The sequence below is a fragment of the Eretmochelys imbricata genome, chromosome 4 (genome assembly GCF_965152235.1).
Source record: "Eretmochelys imbricata isolate rEreImb1 chromosome 4, rEreImb1.hap1, whole genome shotgun sequence".
Classification (NCBI taxonomy): domain Eukaryota; kingdom Metazoa; phylum Chordata; order Testudines; family Cheloniidae; genus Eretmochelys; species Eretmochelys imbricata.
Genome location: NC_135575.1, coordinates 92,799,519 through 92,822,011, shown reverse-complemented (window position 1 = coordinate 92,822,011; position 22,493 = coordinate 92,799,519). Strand labels below are relative to the sequence as shown.

The 22,493-nt window shown below is 41.4% G+C and overlaps 1 protein-coding gene across 2 annotated transcripts in view; it reads left to right on the top strand.

Annotated features, from left to right (window-relative positions):
• KIT (KIT proto-oncogene, receptor tyrosine kinase) overlaps nt 1–22,493 on the top strand; it is an 80,589-nt gene that overhangs the window by 43,233 nt on the left and 14,863 nt on the right. For both annotated transcript variants that reach the window (XM_077815622.1, XM_077815623.1), the window contains 9 exons: nt 248–407; nt 4,696–4,885; nt 6,785–6,900; nt 17,042–17,156; nt 18,485–18,678; nt 19,696–19,802; nt 19,887–20,013; nt 20,335–20,439; nt 20,528–20,638. In XM_077815622.1, coding sequence (XP_077671748.1) covers nt 248–407; nt 4,696–4,885; nt 6,785–6,900; nt 17,042–17,156; nt 18,485–18,678; nt 19,696–19,802; nt 19,887–20,013; nt 20,335–20,439; nt 20,528–20,638 — 1,225 coding nt within the window. The remainder of the gene's footprint in view (nt 1–247; nt 408–4,695; nt 4,886–6,784; nt 6,901–17,041; nt 17,157–18,484; nt 18,679–19,695; nt 19,803–19,886; nt 20,014–20,334; nt 20,440–20,527; nt 20,639–22,493) is intronic.

The following is a 22,493-nucleotide window of genomic DNA, read 5'->3' as shown; positions in this document are numbered from 1 at the left end:
AGAGGCAATAAAGAACAAGGGGAAGGGACTGCAACTTTGGGAAGAGCATTATTTTTCACAGAGAATTGATCATGTAGTTGTTTTGTATGGAGACGTTCCAGTGACAGGTTTGTCACGAAGGCTTATTATTCCGGTTTAAAGTTATGAATATTAATGTAGTGAAGTTATAATTACTTCTATTTTTAATTTATCTAGGAAGGCTGCTGCATACACAGTATTTTAGATGTTAATTGTTTTTTACCGACAGACTGTTAAAAGCAAAAGCAAGAATATGGGTGATTATGGATATGAAAAGAAATTAACATTGAGCATCCGTTCAGTGGGAGTTAATGATTCTGGAGCATTCACATGCCAAGCAAGAAACCCTTTTGGAACATCCAATATCACAATAACCTTGAACGTACTAGGTAAATAGTTCTTAAAGAAATACAACATTTCTAAGAGCTGAAAGGCGAAAATGCAAAGTAAACACCCCCTCCAATATCGAACAGTAGAGCTTATTAAAAAGGTATTGCAGACTGGTGATATGTTGAAAAAGAAAGATTAAAGCTTTAGTGTGTATCACTTCTTTAATGATGGTAACCTACTCTTTGTCAGTCAAATGTGATCTTGCATAGAAGAGCAACCTCAACAATGTTTTCATCTCTCTGGTTTGTGTGCTCTTAACTGGTTTAATTTTAAAACTATTTCAGTCTTAATGAAGCACAAAACTTCCCCTTCTTCATCTACTCACCCATCTTTGTATGGTATCATCTTCTGGAATCTTACCTCCTGCTGTGGGTCTTGCCTCAGCCTGTCTTAATAATGTGCAGAGTTATTACTAGTCCCACACAAATTTGCCTTACATTATTCCCATGCTGTATAGTGCTGGCAGAGCAAATATAAAACAGGTCTTCAAAACCACATTCCATGTATAGGAAATTGATTTTCTGTTACATCCATTGGTGTGTTAATATGTTTTATGTAGGAGAAGCCACACTCTGAACTCTGTTTAAAAGAATAATTGGAAGAATTTTTATAAAATTAAAAGTTCTATTTATTTATTTATTTATTTATTTATTTATTTTCTGTATGGCATTATAGCATCAAATACATGGGCTTGATTCAAAGCGCACTGAAATCAGTAGAAAGACTCCCATCCGTTGACTTCAAAGGGCTTTGGATCACACCCTTTTAAGAGCAAGCAGATCTTTTTACTCTGCCCCTTTTAGTAACAGGTCATGCTGTGAAGACTATTTAGACCCCAAATGCCCTGTATTAATTTTTATGACAAGATGTACTTTAAAATATTAAAACCACCCTAAGTGCTAATTTGCTAAATTGATAAAGGAGCACATTGATGTAGTTAGTAAGAGAATTTTGAGTAATTCCAAGTTATTGGCTAAAAGATTTTTGGTTCCTCTGCTTCCAAGAATGTAGAAATTGGGAAAAAAAAAATCTAGCTGTGAAACCTCAATATTTCTTGAAGTAGTGGTTACTCTGTTGTCATCTTTTTTTCCTTTTACAACAGTTTTCTTTCACAAATGACATTACAAAACTGTTTGCATGGTTCTTTCTAGTAACTCAAGAAAAGCAGAAATAAGATAAGTATTTGAATCAGATTCTGAGCTGGTGTAAATCAGCACAACTCCATTGGTTTTAATGCAGTTACACCTGTTCACACCGGTTGAAGATCTGGCCCATAATTTTGATGTATGTTTTGCTCTATTGCTATACATGAAACGAAATTGTTATATAAAGTAAGCTAATCAGTACTGAAGCAATGTTAAGAATTAAAGAACAGAATCTTTTACAAAGAGCAGGGGTTGGGGAAATAAGCAAGTTTATTATAAGGGTAGGGAGGCTGTTCAGTACAGAGCCTATTATAAATACTCCAAATGCAAATGACTTTGCTGAATTGGTTCACTCATAATAGTTTTGTGAAATACACAGAAAAAAACAATTGCTCTGTGCATACTTGCTTTATTAAATGCAATGAGCATAGCACTATAAAACATAAACTAATATATTTACAAAGAAAACATATGTTATGCTTAATAAAAAATTAAAGCTCTTAATCAGTTAAAAGCTGGCATTTTTCATTTTCAAAACAATATTTTTTTGTTTCCTTGAGTTTCACCTAGTTGTGAAACTCAAGCTGTCCTAACAAAGTTAGCAATCTGTTCTGGATTCTTTTACTGGTAATTGATAAAATAGGTTATTGCTTTTCTTTGCTGTTCCAGATCCTAGTATCATAGAAGTGAAATACAGGGGAAAAAAACTGAGATCTTTGAGATTGTATCAGACGCTAAATTAACACACCTTTTGACATTAACCAAAAGGCTTGGAAGAAATAATAGCTATGTTGGTGGATCTACTGATTTTTTTTTTCTTTTAAACAGGTTGATTTCTGTAAAATACAAGCAATTACTAAAATTCTGCTTTGGGTATTGGCAGTTTAATCATTGAATTTTATTTGAAACGTTTCAGATACAGTCTTGAACTGAATAAGTTTCCAGGATGTATTGAATGAATAACAAATATATCCAGAGTTAATACAAAACAAGAGCTTGCAATGGGATAAAAACCTCATGTTGCAGGGTTTAAACACGTTTCTAACTAGGAGGGAACAGGTTGTATCATACCCGCTTGCTGTCAGGCTTCTTACATATTCCTCTGAAGCATTCTGACCACTGTCAGAGACACGATACTGGACTAGATGGACCACAGGCTTGACCAGGTACAACGGTTCCTGTGTTCCTATTTTGAAAATTTCATGGCCCAAGGCCCCAGTTGTGCAGTCTGCTCTGAACTGTCAGACTTCTGCTTTCACAGAGCCCCACGGACTTTATAATGGCTTTAGTACAGAGGTGGGCAAACCACATCCGGCCCACGGGACCATTCTGCCTGGCCCCTGAGCTCTTGGCCCAGGACGTCTAGCCCCCAGCCCCTCCCCCGCTGTCCTTCCCCACAGCCTCAACTCACTGTGGCAGCGCAGCTGCAGAGCCTGGCCTGACCCGGTGCTCTGTGCTGCACGGCATGGCTGCCTGTCCTGGTGGAGCTGTGCCACCAGCCACCAGTGTTCCAGGCAGCGCAGTAAGGGAGCAGGGGGTGTTGGATAGAGGGCAGGGGAGTTCGGGGGGTGGTGGTCAGGGGCCGGGGGTGTGGATAGGGGTCGGGGCAGTCAGAGGGTGGGGAATGGTGGGGTTGAGTGGGGGCAGTCTTGGGGGGGCAGTCAGGAAGTAGGGGTGGTTGGATGGGGCAGCGGGAGGCAGACAGGGGCAGGGGTTCTGGGGGCAGTCAGGGGACAGGGAGAAGGGGGGTTGGATGAGGCAGGAGTCCCGGGGGGCAGTCAGGAAGGTGAGGAGGGGTTGGATGGAGCAGGGGTTCCGGGGGGGCAGTCAGGAATGAGAAGAGGGGTTGGATGGGGCAGCACGGGGCAGTCAGGGGTGGGGGTTCTGGCAGTGGTCAGGGGACGGAGAAGGGGTGGTTGGATGGGGCAGAGGTCCTGGGGGGGCAGTCAGGAAGGAAAGGGGGGGATGGATGGGGCGGCAGGGGGCAGTTAGGGCCGGGGGTCTGGGGGCAGTAAGGGGACAGAGAGCGGGGGTTGGGGGGTGGATGGGGCAGGGATCCCAGGGGGCGAGAAGCAGGGTGGGTCACATAGGGGTTGGGAGGTGAGCCACGCCTGGCTGTTTGGGGAGGCACAGCCTCCCCTAACTGGCCCTCCATATAATTTCTGAAAACTGATGTGGCTCTCAGGCCAAAAAGTTTGCCCACCCCTGCTTTAGTACATGGGTCCAACCAGGAAGAGCAATTTGGAAGCGCGCAGGCCCCAAGTTCTAACTTTTGGTCTAACTTAAATTATAGCTATTGTGGATCAGGAACAAGCAGTAAATCACTTTCTGCCAAGTGATCTGAAACTGACAATGCACATATGAATTAATATGTAATTGAAAATTTGTCTTTTAAAGAAGGTAGTATTAAAGCTGATGAGCTTATTAACTAAAGAAAATCACTTCAGTAAATACATTGCTCTACACGATATTTTAGAAGGTAAATTAATGGTGATAAATGGTATGTCCCAAATAAAGTTTAAGACACAATAGTAGATGAACAGAAATGCTTTTGTTTAGAAGGATTGGTATCCAGACCTGTGAACTTAGTGGATATTTCATTAATTACAGTTTTTGATAGTTTCACTTGTAATTAAGAATGACACATGACAGTGAAACATTAAGTACACAGTAGCAAAAACTCAAAACATATTGTCACAAACAATCAATTTGTCTTGCATTTGTTGTCAACATTTCTTCTCAGGCAAACAGTCAGGGGCTTCAATTACGGAAACAATTAAGTACATTAGTAAAATTTAAGCAGGTACTCAATTTTTCCAGGAGCATGGTCAGGATATTTCAATTTATTACCAGAAGATTAAATTAATTCTGCTAAAGCAACTGTAGGTTTGCCAACTATGGCTGCTGTAAGTAGTGTGGTTGTCACTCTCTTTTGCAGCCAAGGCTTCAATCCCGTATGTAACTAGTGGACTTGGTTTTAGTAGGTGAGAGTTCAGAGTATGCTTCCTAGGTAAGGTTTTCTGTCTCACAGCTTGATGTTGGCTCACTGATCTGATATTAGTAAATAGTGTAATAGAATACCCAAGGATTGGGTAAAAATTACCTTTAAAATTGTTTTTCTTTTTCTTATTATGTCAATCAGATAAAGGATTTGTCAATGTGTCTACCACGAAGAATACAACAGTAGATGTGAATGCTGGAGAAAATCTAAATTTAATAGTTGAGTATGAGGCATATCCAAGACCAGAAGAAGAACTGTGGTTGTATATGAATGAAACATTACACAATTCATCTGATCATTATGTCAAATTCAAGACTGTAGGCAATAACAGGTAATATGAGTAATTATAAGCATGATTGATTTAATTTGAGACAGCTACTGGAATCTTCCAACAGAAGATGAGGGTGGGGAGATGCAAAAGAAATCACTCCCTTGCCCCCAATCCCAAAAGGATTGGGGAAAGAGAAATGTTGAAGAAATCCTCCTGGCACAGAGTGGGATCCTGGCTTATTATGTCATGGGGTGCTTGTTTTCAACTTTGTGGTATGGGAGAACCATTTTTGCTGCTCCTGGTGCTGTCTTACTGTGGATGATGGCATAGATGCTCATCTGTTTGTGCATAATTATGCTCTCTCTGTGGTCACTGTGTTGTGCCAGCTGAGTATATCTGTTAGCACACTCTTGTGGACTACATCTGGATACCTTCTAAACCCTCATAGTCATAGGCGATGAGTTATATTCTGACGTGGTGCCTGGGCACCAGCAGTATTCAGAGCCCAGGGGCCCAGCTCCACCAATATTTGGGGCCGGGTGTCCTCCCCACCCCCCCGCGCCTCCCCCAAGTGTCCCCCGGCCCCCTCTTGCTGCCCCCACACACCTCCCTGGGCCCCGGAGCAGAGCATCCCTGCCTCTTCCGTGCAGCTCCATGCTGCCTCCGTCCATGCTGCCACGGGGTCCTAGTGCCCTACATCTCCACTGCCAGGGCAGACTGACTCTGAGCCTGCCCTTCCACCTCAGACTCTTCCCTTTTCCGGAGGGACCCTCCAGCAGCACAGGGGACCACCCCGCCCGCAGTCACCACTCCTGCCCCATGCTGGGCAAGGAGGCAGCCCCATCCCTCACCCCTAGCGAGGCTACAGTCAGGGGCAACAGCAGGGGAGGAGGCGCACACAGCATCCCCTGGCACCCACCGGGGGGAGGCGAGGGAGATTCCTGGGCCTGAGAGGGCCCTAGGAGCACATGCAGTGACAGTAGTGGGGGTGAGTGTGTTGCTGGGGGGGCAGGAAAGGGGAGTTCCTCTCCGAGAGCTTGCTGCTGCCGACAGGGAAAGGGCTAGGGGGAGTCCTCCTCTCTGGCCCCTGTCCTGGAGCAGCCTGCCTGCACCCCAAACTCATCCCCAGCACTGCCCCACCCCAGAGCTCACACCCCCAGCCAGAGCTTTCACCCCTCCCACTGCACCCTCAACCCTCGATCCTAGCCCTGAGCCCCTTCAACACCTCAAATACCTTATCCCCAGTCCCAGCCAGAGCCCTCATTTCCCTGCACCCCAACCCTCTGCCTTAGCCCTCAGCCCCTCCAGCACCACAAACCCCTCATCTCCAGTCCCAGCCAGAGCCCTCATCCCCCTGCACTCCAACCCCCGCCCTAGCCCTGAGCCTCTCTAACACCCCAAACCCCCCAGCCCCAGACAGAGCCCTCACCCTCCACACTCCTACTCTCGCCTTGAGCCCCTCCCACACCCCAAACCCCTCATCTACAGCCACACCCCACAGCCCTCACCCCTGCACTCCCTCCCAGAGCCTGCACCCCAATCCCATGCCCCAACCTAGGGCCTGCACCCCAGACCTCCTTCCCCACCCAGACTCCCTCCCAGAGCCTTGGGCAGGTGGGGGGTGGAGTTTGGGGGGCAGAGTTTGGGCGGGGTCGGGTTCTGGGCACCACCAAAATTTCTACAAAACTACCACTCCTGCTCATAGTGTGCGTATTGCTGTTTATGCAAACCCTTTCTGGCTCTTTCCCCAGTTTGTTCCCTGTATTGGCAAGGGCAAGATTTAGCCCTAAGAGAGCTTTAAATATAGTAAAATGTGGTTTTCTGCATAAACTGTGACATAAACAGTCTGAACATTTACATTCAGAATATCTTTAAATTAACTTCATCACTTAGCAACTGGCCTTCCATTCACTTAGTGAGTAACAAACGTGGTAATGTTTAATTTCTCTGTCTTTGCAGATACAGGAGTGAACTTCACCTTACCCGATTAAAAGGAACAGAAGGAGGCATTTACACTTTTTTTGTATCCAATTCTGATGCCAAGTCCTCTATACCATTTAATGTCTATGTGAACAGTAAGTAAAATGAACAGTCTGAAACTTTTTATTATCACAGACGTATTTTACAAAATTCAGTGCATGGACGAGATGTCACAGTGTGGTTCAACATAGGAGACCATGTTTAATACAAAGTACAGTCTGTAAAACTATATAAATATCAAGATATAAAACAACAGAGTACTTATGCAAATACATTTTATGTCATTCCTGACGTTAAATTCTATGGAATACACCTTGCTAATGATCATAGGAGGTGAATTCTGGAGGTTAAGTGTTGAGCAATTTTAAAATACTGATCTGGTGAGTTTATATGGGGGGAAAAAATCTGTAGAACCTGGAAACCTGGCCTCAGAAAACAATAATTTAAGGTAGTATATGATAGGCTATGGAAGCTAGAGTAACAAAAAATGCAGATCAGAAACCAATTTAGGGTATTAATTGCATAAATTTGTTTGGACTACATGCCAACAATGAAATCTTGACGAGGAGATTGCACCCATTGACGTGCATGCTAGCATTTCGGCAGTCTCATTACATCTGCAAAATAATGCAGATTATGTGTTTTCAAAAAGGCCGACATAACTTTAGAAGTGTGTATATTGTCATTCCCAAGCAAAAGTTATATAAAAATTCCAGAGTGTTAGTTTAGATGCAAAACAGCATTCTTCAAGACAAAAGCGTAGTGTAGAAAATGAAACCGTGAGTAAGCTCTGGCCTTCCAATTTAAGCCATCCTATAAGAGTTTCATGCTCTCACCAAGCAAAAATTGGCATTTAAGACCAAATTTAACAAAAATCAAAGCAATAGAGGATCACAAGCAAAATGGAGGAAGCTAAGGAGAACAGGGTAGGCACTGCAAGCTGAATGGCAAAAGGAATAACTTGGTAGTATTAACATGTTGAAAAATGTGAGAGCATTATCCATAATGTAGAAATGTAAATTTACATCAAATCCTATCCTATTGATTTAATTACAAAATACTGTTCTCTAGAGATGTATTACAGTTTTTAGTCAAGACTATTTCTTTAGGATACAATAATTGTATTAAATGTTCAGCACTAATTACTGAATTGCTCCCATGTGTTGCCGGGTGTTAACATTTGAGTTTTACACAGTATCACCATTCACAATATTGTAGCACATTACCAATGATGCCACTTGGGAACTAAAAGAATTGTGAGTTATGTACGTGGCCATCAGTTCCTGTGAACCTGACTGGATCTCTCAGATTTGGGATGTCATATCTGCCTGCCAGAAGTAGCCTGTCAGTTCTTCACAGCAAGTGCTCCAGGGTTCTGAGACTGAATATAGACACTCCAGGTTAACAAAGCAGTTCAGTAATAGGTAGCAAGTTAGGAACAGTTTGGCTGTGTATTACTTAGTGGCTGCTCTCATGGTCACTTCTACAGCTGTTGCATCAGATAAAATAAATGCCTTCTGACTGAGCTTATCTAGAGCTGCTTGTGTTTACAGCCACCAGTATTCAAGTCTCTTTCTTTTTTGTTTCAACAGTTAATGGGAGTTGAGGGTTTTTAGCCACCTCAAAGGAGGCACGCAGCACCTCACAGGAAACATTGCAACAGTGCATGGATTGCAAATATTTTATTTGCTTAAAAAAAGTTTTCTTTGGAATTTTAAATAAATAAAATAAAATAATTTCTATTGGTCTTTCATATTTGTACAAGCTTTCAGGTAAATTTGACCTGCCAGTGTTTTCTGTTTTTTTTTTTCCATGAATTTTAGCTTCTTTGTTCAGACATGTCTTTTTAAATTTTGACAGGTTTCAGAGTAACAGCCGTGTTAGTCTGTATTCGCAAAAAGAAAAGAAGAACTTGTGGCACCTTAGAGACTAACCAGTTTATTTGAGCATAAGCTTTCGTGAGCTACAGCTCACTTCATCGGATGCATACTGTGGAAAGTGTAGAAGATCTTATTATATACACACAAAGCATGAAAAAATACCTCCTCCCACCCCACTCTCTGGGGTGCTTTGTGTGTATATAATAAGATCTTCTACACTTTCCACAGTAGCAGGAGAGTGGGGTGGGAGGAGGTATTTTTTCATGCTTTGTGTGTATATAATAAGATCTTCTACACTTTCCACAGTATGCATCCGATGAAGTGAGCTGTAGCTCGCGAAAGCTTATGCTCAAATAAATTGGTTAGTCTCTAAGGTGCCACAAGTTCTCCTTTCCTTTTTAAATTTTAGTTTTTATTTTTAAAGAGTAAATAAATTGTTCATTTCTTCTCAATATGAAAGACAAACTAAATATAGGCTTATGTTATTATTTTAAGTGGTTTGATTAATAAATAGATAAGTAACTATCATTCCAGTGCTTTATAATGGCTGAGGGCCAGATTCTGGTCTCATTCTGTTTGCAGAACTCTCGTTGAAGTCAGTGGGCGTTGTGCTTAAATTGCCAGGATATAGCTTCTAATGTTTGTGCATCTGACTTTGGCAGCAGATACTAATTAAAACATGAAAAACTGGATTCATAATCAGGAGGAGAATCTGTTTATTTTATTTAAAAAAAAAATTCCATTTTGAATCATTTGTCAGAAGATATGAAAGCCCTGTGCAAAACTATCTGCATTGGATTAAAATAAGTTTGGCACAAGGATATGTTAAGTTCAGGTACTACAGAATTGCTAAATAAAGGCTTTAGGTCACAGTAAGCACGACATAAATTAATTTAAGAAGGAGGGAACTTTGAAATAAAGAGCCAAAGATTAAAATATAAATTGACAAACAGCATGCTGAAGGGAGTAACAATTAAGAAATGATAGAAATCTTCAGACTAGCAACTATAGTCCAGCTAGAAATTAGTGAAGACGTTTTCAAATTTAAATATAGGTTGCGACAATCAACAAAGTATTATATATGCAGTTCAGGATGATGCTACAGGTGGGAAACTAGTCACGTTACCACCATGATGTTACAAATCACATGATGCTAAATTCAAGTTTCCCAGATATCAGAAAGCCTTACTGAAAATATAGGGAGTGTGTGGGAAGTCACCACGATATTTTAAAGAGACTAATTCAAATCCAGAAACTGGAGCTGTAGGAAGAAAGTCCTCTTCCAGTGACTACAGTGATAGACAATGGCAATAGAAGTGTTACTTTTAGATATTTATTTTCCTCTGTTAAGGATGAAGGAAAAAGAAATTGGTAATAAAAGTAATTAAATTAACAATGTTAACTGCTAGACCGTCGAGTTATAAATAGTAGTGGCATCTTTAATTCCTCTTTACTATGTTTGGAATAAACATCAATAAGAGCTGAATAACAGTTAATAAACTTAATGAAATTAGAGATTTAAAGCATTTAATGACTGATTATTGAAGGGAATATGCAAGTATGCAGAACAATTTAATGAAACGTTAAATAATTAACATGTTATAGCCAAAGCAGTAAGCAACATATAATCATTAAAATCCTATCTGCTTTTAAATTAAGGATAATTAGATATTGGAAGTCATAAAACTAACCATAATAAAATATTTCTCAGAATAGGATAGCTTAATGAGAAACTCTGTGTCCACACTTGCCAAGGCTAGTCCACATTTGATTCTATTTACTCTACATTCATTTGACTCCTGATGAGGCTCCTTACTGCATTAAATAAGAGGAAGCTAGAGAGAACTCAATAGCAGTGAAAGAGGCTAGCCCAGAAAAAAACAAACTGCTTACAGAGTCTGGGGCTGATATCTGGTTTTTAGGTCAGAAGCGGCAGAGTTGGCAGACCTGCCTGTACCTGCCGCCTCATCATCTTTGCCCGATGAGGCGATAGCAGGACCCTCTCACTCAGTTCCCCAGGACAATGCCAGGGCCCACCAGGAGCTCTTGAAGAGGGTCGCATCAAACGTGGGGCTGGAAGACGAGGAACTGGCGGAGTCCTCAAACTCCCTGTTCGATGTGCTGAGTGCAGCAGCCCCCTCCCAGGGTGGCATTGCCAGTGCACGTGGGATGGTGAAAATTACTAAGACACCCTCCTCCCTGCCCCCCATCTCCAAGCGGGCAGAAAGAAAATACTACGTCCCCACTAAGGAGTATGAGTATCTTTATACCCACCCTGCCCCAAGCTCACTGGTTGTGTTGGCAGCCAATGAGCATTATAGATGGCCAACCAGGATCAACGCCTAAGAACAAGGAGGCAAAGAGGCTCAATCTGTTTGGTAGAAAAATTTATTCTATGTCCAGCCTCCAGCTGAGAGTGGCCAACCATCAGGCCTTGGTTGGCCATTATGATTTTAATATTTGGAAGTTCATGGCCAAGTTCTCAAATTCGCCTCCAGAGGAACCCAGGAAAGAATTCCTGGCTATCCTCGATGAGAGCAGGGCAGTGGCCAGGGCAGCCCTCCAAGCGGCCTCAGGTGTGGCAGACTCTGCGCCCGAACCATGGCTTTGGCCATTTCAATAAGGCAGGCATCCTGGTTGCAGTTTTAGGGCTTATCGACAGAGGTTCAACAATCCATCCAGGATCTCCCATTCGATGGCCTGGCACTGTTTTCCGATCAAATGGACAGTAAATTGCATGGCCTGAAAGACTCGAGGGCTCCCTTGTGCTCCCTGGGGCTGTACATGCTGGGGCTGGCAAGGAAGCAGTTTAAGCTGCAACACACCCACAGGTTCGGGAGCCAATGTCTGTTGGAGCCCTTCCACAATAAGAGCAAGAGTTATAAGCACCAGCAAGGCCATCAGCCGGCGTTCTCTGCTCACTCGAGCCCCACCCGTAACCAACTGGGTAACAAGCAGGCGTTTTGAGGTGCGCTCGAGGACAACCTTCCAGCCTGTGTCCTGGATCCTGCTCCCCTGTTATTTTCCAACCACCTGTCCCCCTTCATCCCTGCCTGGGCTTCTATAACATCAGACCGGTGGGTCCTTAGCACAGTAGCAGGGAGATATACCCTCCAATTTATTTCTATCCCCTCCTCCCACCACCCTCTCCGTCCCTCTTCAAGGACCCTTCTCATGGGTATTCGCTCGGGAGGTGTAGGGCCTTCTGCTGGTGGGAGTCGTGGAAGTCCCACTGCATCTGAGAGGGAAAGGGTTTTACTCCCACTATTTTTAAATCCCAAAAGCCAAGGGGGGTCTGTGCCCCGTCCTCGACCTACGGAGCCTCAACAAGTACCTCAAGAAGTTGAAGTTCCGCATGTTCTCCTTGGCCTCCATCATTCCTTCCCTGGATCCAGGAGACTGGAACGCCACCCTCGATCTGAAGGATGCTTATTTTCACATATCAATATTCCACAGTCACAGATGGTTCCTACATTTCATAGTTGGGACCGCCCACTACCAATTCACAGTGCTCCTTTTTGGCCCAGCAACGACACCAAGGGTGTTTATGAAATGCATGTTGATGGTGGTGGCCTACCTCAGACATTGGGGTATCCAGATTTACCCGTACCTCGACGACTGGCTCATCAAGGGCCGCTCTAGGGTCCCAGTCCAGCGCAGCGTTGAGACGTTGTGAGCCACTTGTCAAGCCCTGGGCCTGCTGATAAACGAACAAAAATCAACATTAATCCCGGTCCAACAGATAGAGTTTATTGGAGTGGTTCTCGACTCTACCTGAGCCAGAGCATTTCTGCCAGAGGCCAGGTACAAGGCAATGTCAGATCTGATTGCCAGCATCACCTCACATCCGCTCACCATGGCCAGGGTCTGTCCCAGACTATTGGGTCACACGGCAGCATGCATGTATGTTGTCCACCATGCGAGACTCAAGTGCGTCCCCTTCTGATGTTGCTGGCGTCGGTCTACTCCCTGGCCAGACATCACCTACACAAAGTCATCACAGTCCCTCTGAGGATACTTATCTCTCTGCAGTGGTGGTCCGACCCGACGTTGATGTTGGAAGGTGTGCTGTTCGTGAGCCTGCAACCTATGGTCTCCCTAATTTTGGATGCATCCGACCTTGGATGGGGAGCACATCTCAGTACACTGTGGACTCAAGGGTTATGGTGTCAAGAGGAGTTTGCATTACATATAAACATCAGAGAGCTCAGGGCCATCCATCTGCCCTGCGGTGTCTTCCTTCCCCAACTGTCCGGTTGGGTTGTGCATGTATTGACAGATGACACGGCCTCCCATGTTATATGTCAACAGGCAAGAGGGAGCACGTTCGTCTGTAGGACTTCTACATTCAGCGTGCAATCCATCTGGAAACCTCGCACCTCCCCAGCATCCAGAACACATTGGCAGATCACTTCAGCAGGTCCTTCTTCTCTCACCACGAGTGGTCCCTCCACTCTGAGGTCATCAGAGTGCTCTTCGAGAAGTGGGGAGCTCCCTGAGTGGACCTGTTTGCCACCAGACAGAACAGAAAGTGTGATCAGTTCTGCTCTCTCCAAAGCCTCCGCCCAGGCTCGCTTTCTAATGCCTTTCTCCTGTCATGGTCAGGGGACCTGATGTACGCCTTCCCACCAATTCCCCTCATCAGCAAAAATCAAGAGGGATAAGGCATGAGTCATTATGATTGACCCGGCATGGCTTTGGCAGCATTGGTGTGGCATACTCATGGGCTGGCTGTGCCAGCCCCGTGGCCACTTCCCAGTCACCCAGACCTACTCTCGCAGGATCATGGTCGGCTCCTGCACCAAAACCTCATCTCTCTCCACCTCACAGCTGGGATGTTGCATGGTTGAATCCAGAGGAACAGGTCTGCTTTAGTCAGGAACAGCAGGTTCTCTTGGATAGCAGAAAGCCCTCCACCACAGCGACCTGGCAACGTGGAAGTGTTTCTCCTGCTAGGTATCGGGAGTGCAACATCTTCCTGACATAGTCGTCTCTGCAGTCTATCCTGGATTACCTGCTTCACTTAAAGCACCAGGGCCTCACCTTCTCTTTGATCAAGGTGCACCTGGCAGCCATATTGGCCTTCCATTGTCGTGTCCAGGAGATCGGTATTCTTGCATGAGATGTGGATCAGGTTTCTGAAGGGCCTGGAAAGGCTCTTTCCACCAATCCAGTACCCAGTTCCCCAATGGGATCTCAACCTAGTCCTCTCCAGGCTCATGGGTCCGCCCTTTGAGCCCATGGCTTCTTGTTCCCTTTCCCACCTGTCGTGGAAGGTTGCACTCCTTGTAGCGATTACCTCAGCGAGGCGTGTCTCCAAGATTAGAGCCCTCACTTCAGAGCCCCCGTACACGATATTCTCAAAGAACAAGGTCCAGCTGTGGCTTCAGCTGGCTTTTCTGCCTAAGGTGGTGTCACACTTCCATGTCAACCTGGATATCTTCCTCCCGATGTTCTGTCTGAAGCCTCACACGACCAATGAGGAGAGGCGGCTGCACACTCTGGATGTCAGGCACGCCCTGGGGTTCTACCTGGAGGGCACCAAGCCCTTCTGCAGATCGACCCAGCTCTTTATTGCAATAGCTAACAGGATGAAGGGCCTTCTGGTGTCCTCTCACAGAACTTCAAATTGGATCACCACCTGCATCCATAGTTGTTATGAGTTGACGCAGGCTGTCTCCCCACCGATAGTGAAGGCCCATTCGACTAGGGTGCAGGCGTCTTCAGCTGCCTTCCTGGCGCACATCCCTATCCAGGATATATGCAGGGCCACAACGTGGTCTTCAGTACACATGTTCACAACGCATTATGCCATCACTCAGCACCTGAGATGGTGCTGGCTTTGGCAGAGCTGTGTTGCAATCGACACGTCCATGAACTACCCGTCTCCGGTGGTACTACACCTACAATGGAATGGACATGAGCAAGCACTCAAAGAAGAAAAGATGGTTATCTTTTCGTAACTGTTGTTCTTCAAGATGTGTTGCTCATGTCCATTCCATGACCCACTCTCTTTCCCCTCTGTCGGAGTTCCGGCAAGAAGGAACTCTGGGATTGGGGAGCCGGTGGCGCCCCTCATACCAGTGCATACTCACGCCACTCCAGAGGGTGTCAGAGGTGGTCCCCTACAGATATCACTGAGGGAAAAACTTCCAGCACTGGTGCATGTGGCGAGCACACACGCCTACAATGGAATGGACATGAACAACACATCTCAAAGAACACAGTTACGAAAAGGTAACAGTCTTTTTATGATCCTGTAACCAAGATCAGATTCAAGCCCAGCATCTCATAGTGTATAACTTTTAGGTACTGGCTTACATGTTGTTGTACTTGGCTTTTACTGAACAGTGGACCTGCATATTTTTTATTTTTGTTTCCTTCACCCAAAGCCAGAAAGGTCTAGATTCAGGCTTCACCCAACATGATATTTTTAAAGTAACTAATGTTCAATTTCCTCTTAAATTCAGTTTGACTATTAATTTGTCCATCTTTTTCTAGCAATGATCTGTGCTGGATGGCGTATTGCCCAGTGTGTACAGTATGTATTTCTAAAGGGTCATGTTTGCATTTGAAAGCAGTCATCAGTCACTGAGTATCAGATTTAGTTAAGTTAAAAAAATTCTGAATGTGACTGTTTTGGAATTGGGCCTTAAAAAAAAGTTAGATATCATCCATGAACTCCCCCATTGTCCAAGATGTGCATGATCAGAATGTCCTACACTAAATGTTGCAAATAGAACCCAGCATATTGCAACAAGGTTAATTGTTTGATGCTTTGAATCAAACATTACATGCAAATTTAGAAGTGAAGGAGCTTTCAGTTCCCGAAACGTGTCTCACTAGTAGGTGAGGATACGATTGAGGATCTGAATGCATTTTATTGCATCAAGTTTAATTAGGAAGTAAAATGGACAATGAAATTCATATCCACAAACAAATTACAGTATATGCATCTCAGCTGGTGTAAATGTACATACTAGCTTCACTAAAGTCAATACAGCTCCATCAATTTACAGCACATGAGAATTTGGTCTTATGTGTCTATGAAAAATAATGTGTTAAAAAGATCTTTTAATGGCATCTATGAATTGCTCAATGTCCTTGGAGATTTCAGCAGATTGAATCTTCCATTAGTGTCGTTTACAGTTATTTGAAAGGAAGCTAAGATACATATGGTGGTAAATGTGACTTCTGCATTTATTAGAACTGTCCAAATCCTCTATTAAATGAATCCTCACAGAGTGTTTTAGAAAAGTTGTCAAAACTTTGTTATTGTTATACTCTGTTATTGCCTATTCTTCCAAAAGTTCTCAGAAACTGGATCACTATGTGGAAATTCTGCTTTATTGGTACGTTCTCTTCTTGTGCTCAGATAACAATCTTTTAAATAAATACATCAATGTTGTTATTTCTTGATATACTAAAACAAAATATAGTGTCTTGAGGAAAGGAAGCTGCTCAATACAATGTTTTTTAAAGTAATGAATTAACTGTGACTTACTTTTTAGGAATCTAATGTATTCATCCAAATATTAGTTTTATTTCCTACATGTGCAATGTCTTAAAAGCAGTTTTTTGTAAAATCCAAGCCTGAACTACCAAAGACAATGTATTTGTAAATATACATCTATATTTTATTGTACACTGCTCAAACCCTTTTGGGCAGTTGCCTTTGATATTTAATTTGCTGGGTAGTTTCTTACAACAATCTTGCTCTCTATCAGCTATGATCTAGAGAATTTGCAGGGTGTTTTAAATACACAGCAAATCCCAACTCTCTAGTTAATTCATTGTGGGAAGTTCTTGTATATTTCATTGTAGTACCTTTCCTAGATGTGCAATGGTGTTGTATTACATAAAAGGCAGATGTAACAGAAGTGTGGTGTGACAGATACAGTACATTCACAATCATGAAAAAAACAGTGTTAATGCATGTTAGAGGGATCAGCCAGCAGAGAACTTTATTAATTGTTCCAAAATATGGAAGGTGGTTTTTTTTCTGGTGGGTTAAACTCTTGTCAGCTGTGATTATGTCGTTTTAAATTCTTGCACAGATCAAGTATTTTGCTTTTGTATTACTTTTGCCTTCTTTGGAAAATCTAGGTTAGCCTGTCAACATAATAATTTTAAATTAAATATATTTTCATAGGTAGCTAATGTTAAAAATGATACTGTAGGAAAGATGTGGTCATACAGGCCTTGGTCCTTCAAACGCTCACGCACGTGCACGACTTTATGGAAGTGAGTAGTCCAATGCATAAATGCTGGCAAAATTAGGGCCAGAATTAGTAATAAATCAGAGTGAAAATTATTTATTCACCAAAAGCATGAGTATTCACTTATTTTATTGCAGCAAAACCAGAGATTCTCACTTCGGACAGACTTAGCAATGGCATGCTCCAGTGTGTGGCAGCTGGCTTCCCTGCCCCTACAATAGATTGGCGTTTCTGTCCAGGAACTGAGCAGAGGTGAGTAATTTCCAGAATGTGCCTTAAAAGTGACCTGACACACCTGATTTAAAATTCAAGCAATAAGATGTTGAAAGAAGACAGACAAATAGCTGTTCAACTGTTGCATTATTTCTGTAAGCATAGTCTTGATTGTTTTAGGTTTGTGCTGTTTGTTTGTTTGATTTTTTTTGTTTTTGTTTTGTTCCTTGAAGGGAGGATACTCAGTGTATTTTACTGAGTAGACATTAAAGGCCAAATTGAGTTCTGCTGTAAGCCAACTGACTACAAAGGCTTCACACCTTTTTACCCCGGGGGTGAATTTGACCCTAATTGTGTAACTTCACAGAATGACAGTTACAGAAGAGTTTCTATATATGGCTATTATCTTTTGGATTTATCATGTAATCACACAATTTTCCAGGACACAGGATAATGAAATTTCCATGTGTATACAGTAGATTACGTGTTAAATGTGTCTGGAGTTATTATGAAAATAAATTACTAAATTACCAGGTCTCTAAGAAGATTGAGGTAGAATATTTGTGAAACACATTGTAAAATGCTCCTCACTTCTTCTATCAGAGACATAGTACTAACAAGTCACATATATCTCACTGGAATCATTTTTTTAAGCCTTAAATAGTCTGTTTTTTTAGTCTTCTTAAGGAAAATCTGTGTTGTTTTATAACTTATGTTACTGGTAATATTGCTAAAATTAGCATGCTTGCTTTTATATAGTAAAGATGTCAAATTTTAACATTACAATTGACTGGTCAAAAAAGAGTAAACCTACTTATCTTGACCAATTCATAGGGTAGCTCTTAGAAACAACAGCTTGTAAGGCACTGCTGGGTATTTTGTTCTTTGATACATATGGTGCTGTTGTAGATTGGCCACGGATATATTTTTATCTTATTAAAACACAATGTCTCTGAATAAGTTATCAACAGTGGGAGTTGAAACCAGGACCTAAGGATCTGATAGCCTGAGCTAAAGAGCCAGGTTCCATAGCTCAAAGGCTGCAGCAGACTCATAAATTTCTATATGTGGAGTAGCCAGTAGAATAGAACAGAGAGCCACGCTGTGTAGGTATCAGTTAAGTTGTCATGGAGGATTTACATATATAATTCTGCACACAGAGGAAAAAATATACTTCAGATCTGATCATTAGAGTATAAAAAGCAAGTTCTTCAGCTCAATCCTTCAATGGAGCTGTGTCAGTTCGCACCAGCTGAGGATCTGGCTGTAAATATTGAACTTTATCTTAGAAGAAAGTTCAAATAATGAAGAATTTACTCCAAGTATTTATCCAATAAAAGGGTAATTGTCAACAACGTTTCTCCCAGGTGTTTCAATTCACCAGCTATATCTCCAGTGGATGTGAAGATCTATTATAGAAATTCATCTTTTCCATCATTTGGAAGGATAGTGGTTGAAAGTACCATTGATGCCAGCACATTCAAAAACAATGGCACTATATCATGTGAGGCTTCCAATGATGTTGCCAGAAGTACTGCTTTTTTCAACTTTGCTGTTAAAGGTAGTGGCCAAAATGGTATATAGAAATGTATAAAATGTAATTAAGATGATGGGATGTTTTAGCTCTGTGCATCACAGATAATTACAATAAGACCCATATTTTAAATATATTGCCTGTTTCTGCCACTGACCTGCTCAGTAACATTCCTTCTCTGTGCCCTCTCACACCTTTGTCTGTCCTGTTTATTTAGACAATGGGGCCCTGAGTTTGGTTGGAGCCTCTAGGTGCCACTATAATAAAAATAATTAACAACAGATTGCAAACACACTGGTTAGAGGGTGCTAATGAGTTTTGGCCTCCATAGCAGCATAAAAGAATTCGCAGAATTGTAAAAGTGGAAATGCCAAAATACTTATCAGTTGCAACCTGTATGTTGTTCTTTGTTGTTTCCTTCTGTGCAAAAGCTAAGGTTTCTGTGCTGTTCTTTTTCTATACTATGTGCCATATATAATATACAAACAAAAATGGGTCAGATTTGAGGCATATTGATCTTTACAAGATTATGTTATTGTCCATATTCTTTGCTTCCAAAGAATATGTTGTAGAGAGCATATTAATCATTGGATAAGCTAAAAAATTGGGATTTTGAGAAAAGTTCAGTTAAGAAACTTTTTCTTTCACTAATTTGACATGAATCCTGTTTTTAAAGCTAAAAATAATTGGCGAGAGCTGTCTTAATGGGCTAACGATAGAACTTTGTGCTACCATGCAGAAACCCTGAGTTTAATTGGTCTTGGTTTCACGCTTCCTAGTTTGATGGGGCTGGGAGTGCTGAAGAAACAAACTAAACTGCACAGCTTCCAGGGTAAAGAGATGTCTCAACTTGCCATCAGGCAACATCATCTTACAGTTCTGTCCATTTAGGAGGGTTCTGATATTCAGCCTTCGGGTGGGGGGAGGGGAAAAAGGGAAAAGCATCTGGGCTCCAGCAGAAACAAAGAAAATATTCCCTGAGGAAGAAAAACAATTAGGGGGATAAAGATTTTACATTTAACAACTTTCTCTGTCTCTTTCTAGAACATATCAGTACCCACACTCTCTTCACTCCTTTACTGATAGGGTTTGGAGTAGCAGCAGGACTGATGTGCATCATAGTAATGATTCTTGTGTACAAATATCTACAGGTAAAATCAGATGCACACATTCATCTTAGTTGTTCTCGTTGAAGTTTTAGCAGTAAAATGGCCATTTTTCCCCTTTTTTTCCAGAAACCCAAATATGAAGTTCAGTGGAAAGTTGTTGAAGAAATAAATGGAAACAACTATGTTTATATAGACCCAACACAACTTCCATATGATCAGAAATGGGAGTTTCCTAGAAACCGATTGAGTTTTGGTTAGTTTAGGTTTATTTAACTTCATTTCCAATGTGAAATTTTCAATCCCTTTTCTATGAGACCTTGTCATGAAAACATAGCATTTGCTATCAATAATATATTGAATATTAAAGTATATAATAATGACAACAGCTGCTTTTCAGCATGCAATTTGAGGAAGCAGTTTCCTGTCTTAAACTACTTCCATTTCCTTTGAGAAGAATAAATGGCTTAAATTGATCCAATAATCTACTACTGATCTTTTTTTAATATAAAGCAAAAAGAACCACTGATAGGTAAAATGTTGTGACACCCATTAAAAGTTGTCTGGCAATTTTTAGGTAAAACTCTTGGTGCTGGAGCTTTTGGGAAAGTTGTGGAGGCTACTGCATATGGTCTGTTTAAATCTGATGCTGCAATGACAGTAGCAGTAAAAATGCTCAAACGTAAGTTTCTACTATGTACAATATTCTTTTTTCCTAACTTTCTTCTATTGTATACTGAATTTGCTGAATGACATGTTTTTCATTCCAGCAAGTGCCCATTTAACGGAGAGAGAAGCCTTAATGTCTGAACTCAAAGTTCTGAGTTACCTTGGTAACCACATTAATATTGTGAATCTACTTGGAGCCTGCACTGTTGGAGGTAAAGTTATGAGATTACTGGATTTTTGTAATTGCCTTATTGTAGAAGTAGAAACCTATTCCATACATACCTTGAATTGCTTAGTCATGATGAAATGTTTAACCTTCTCATGTAAGACCTTTCTTCTAGACTTGAGACCATATTAAAAAATCCACACACAAAAAACCCCAAGACCATAGTAATTTTGGCTAGAAATGAAGATTAGTTTTTTGCTGACATGACCCAGCACATGGTCCATTTCTGGACTCCATTGGATTGGCGCATAAAACAGCTTCCTCTTAAGAGTTCATAAAATAGGCTGTCTATGTTTGTCGTCAGCAACATTAGCTTCCAAAAATGAGAACAGACATTAAAAGGGCATGTTTAGCTTTGAGGGAAAAAAATCTGCGGGGGAGTCAGGACCTTATAACAGCCTTCAAATACGTTAAGGTCTGCTATAAAGAGAATGGGGATCAATTCTCTATGTCCACTGAAGGTAAGATAAAAAGTAACAGGCTTAATGTGCAGCAAGGGAGATTCAGGTTAGATATTAGGAAGAACTTTTTGACTATAAGCGTAGTTAAGTTCTGAAATCTGCTTCTAAGGGAGATTGTGGAGTCCCCATCACTGGAGGCTTTTAAGAACAAGTTGGACAAACCACCTGTTAAGGATGGTCTAGGTTTTCTTGGTCCAGTCACAGAGCAGGGGGCTGGACTTGATGACTTCCTGAGATCCTTTTCAGCCCTACTTTCTATGGTTCTATGGTTTTATGGTTTATTAGTGTCTGAACTGAGTTATTCTTTACTATCTACTGTTGAACTGGTATATGTATTATCTTGTACAGTCCTCAGAAATCTATTTAAACTGCAGCAAACATTTATTATTGGAATATTAGGGTTATTAATTCTAAATACTTATCAGTCAAAAAATGAAAAAGTAAGGTTCTCAAAGTAACTTTGTTTACATTGCACATCCTGGACATTTTGGTTTTATATATTTAAGAACATAAACAGTAATGTTAACATGCACACATAATAAAATCCAACAAATAATTGAAGCTTATATACAGTGATTTCTTAACTTTGCTGCATTTAAATTTGTAACCTACATGTTATGCTAACATAAATGTTTGTAATTTTTAATTTCTGCATTTTACTTTTCAAAGGAAAAAATCTTGGAATAATTCAGAGTTTTAGATTTATGCAAAACATTCCACCCTTTCATAATTCAAAAATGACTGAAGGGATTTGGTTCAAATGATCCACAAAGCAAATTCTATGGCCTGAATCAATGCATGGACTATTTCAGACAAAAAAGAGAATTTTATAAAGTATAAGCTTATGAAAATATAGGGTTTGTAATAATCCTGATGTAATATTAACTATAGTATTTGCTCTTATGGAAACCATAATTATTAAACTAAAGAAAAACTATGAGGATATATTGGTACAGAATGATCCTACAAATGAAATAATGGGCAGCATTATTACATATTCAAATGCCGTCGCTGCAGTCATTCATTCGGAAAGCATACATATGATCTATAAACATCTATGCTGTTGGTGACTTTTAATTCCCCTTTTAAATTTCATTTTAATATTCTAAGATCTAGTGTAACTTAGTTTTCTGTCTCAGCAGACTGTTCTATGTGAATGATTTTTCCCATTATACTGCAGAGTATAACACCCTACATTATTTAAAAACATAGCTGAAAGAACTCGAAGCTCTACTGTAAACAGAAGTGAATCAAAAGGATTAATGTTTGAAGCCTCTTACTCTAATATTTGGAACAAATAACTTCCTTCAGGAAGTGAGCAAAATCATACAGATGTGTCTGGCCAGAAACATTATCACATGAAGAGGGAAAAAAGACTTA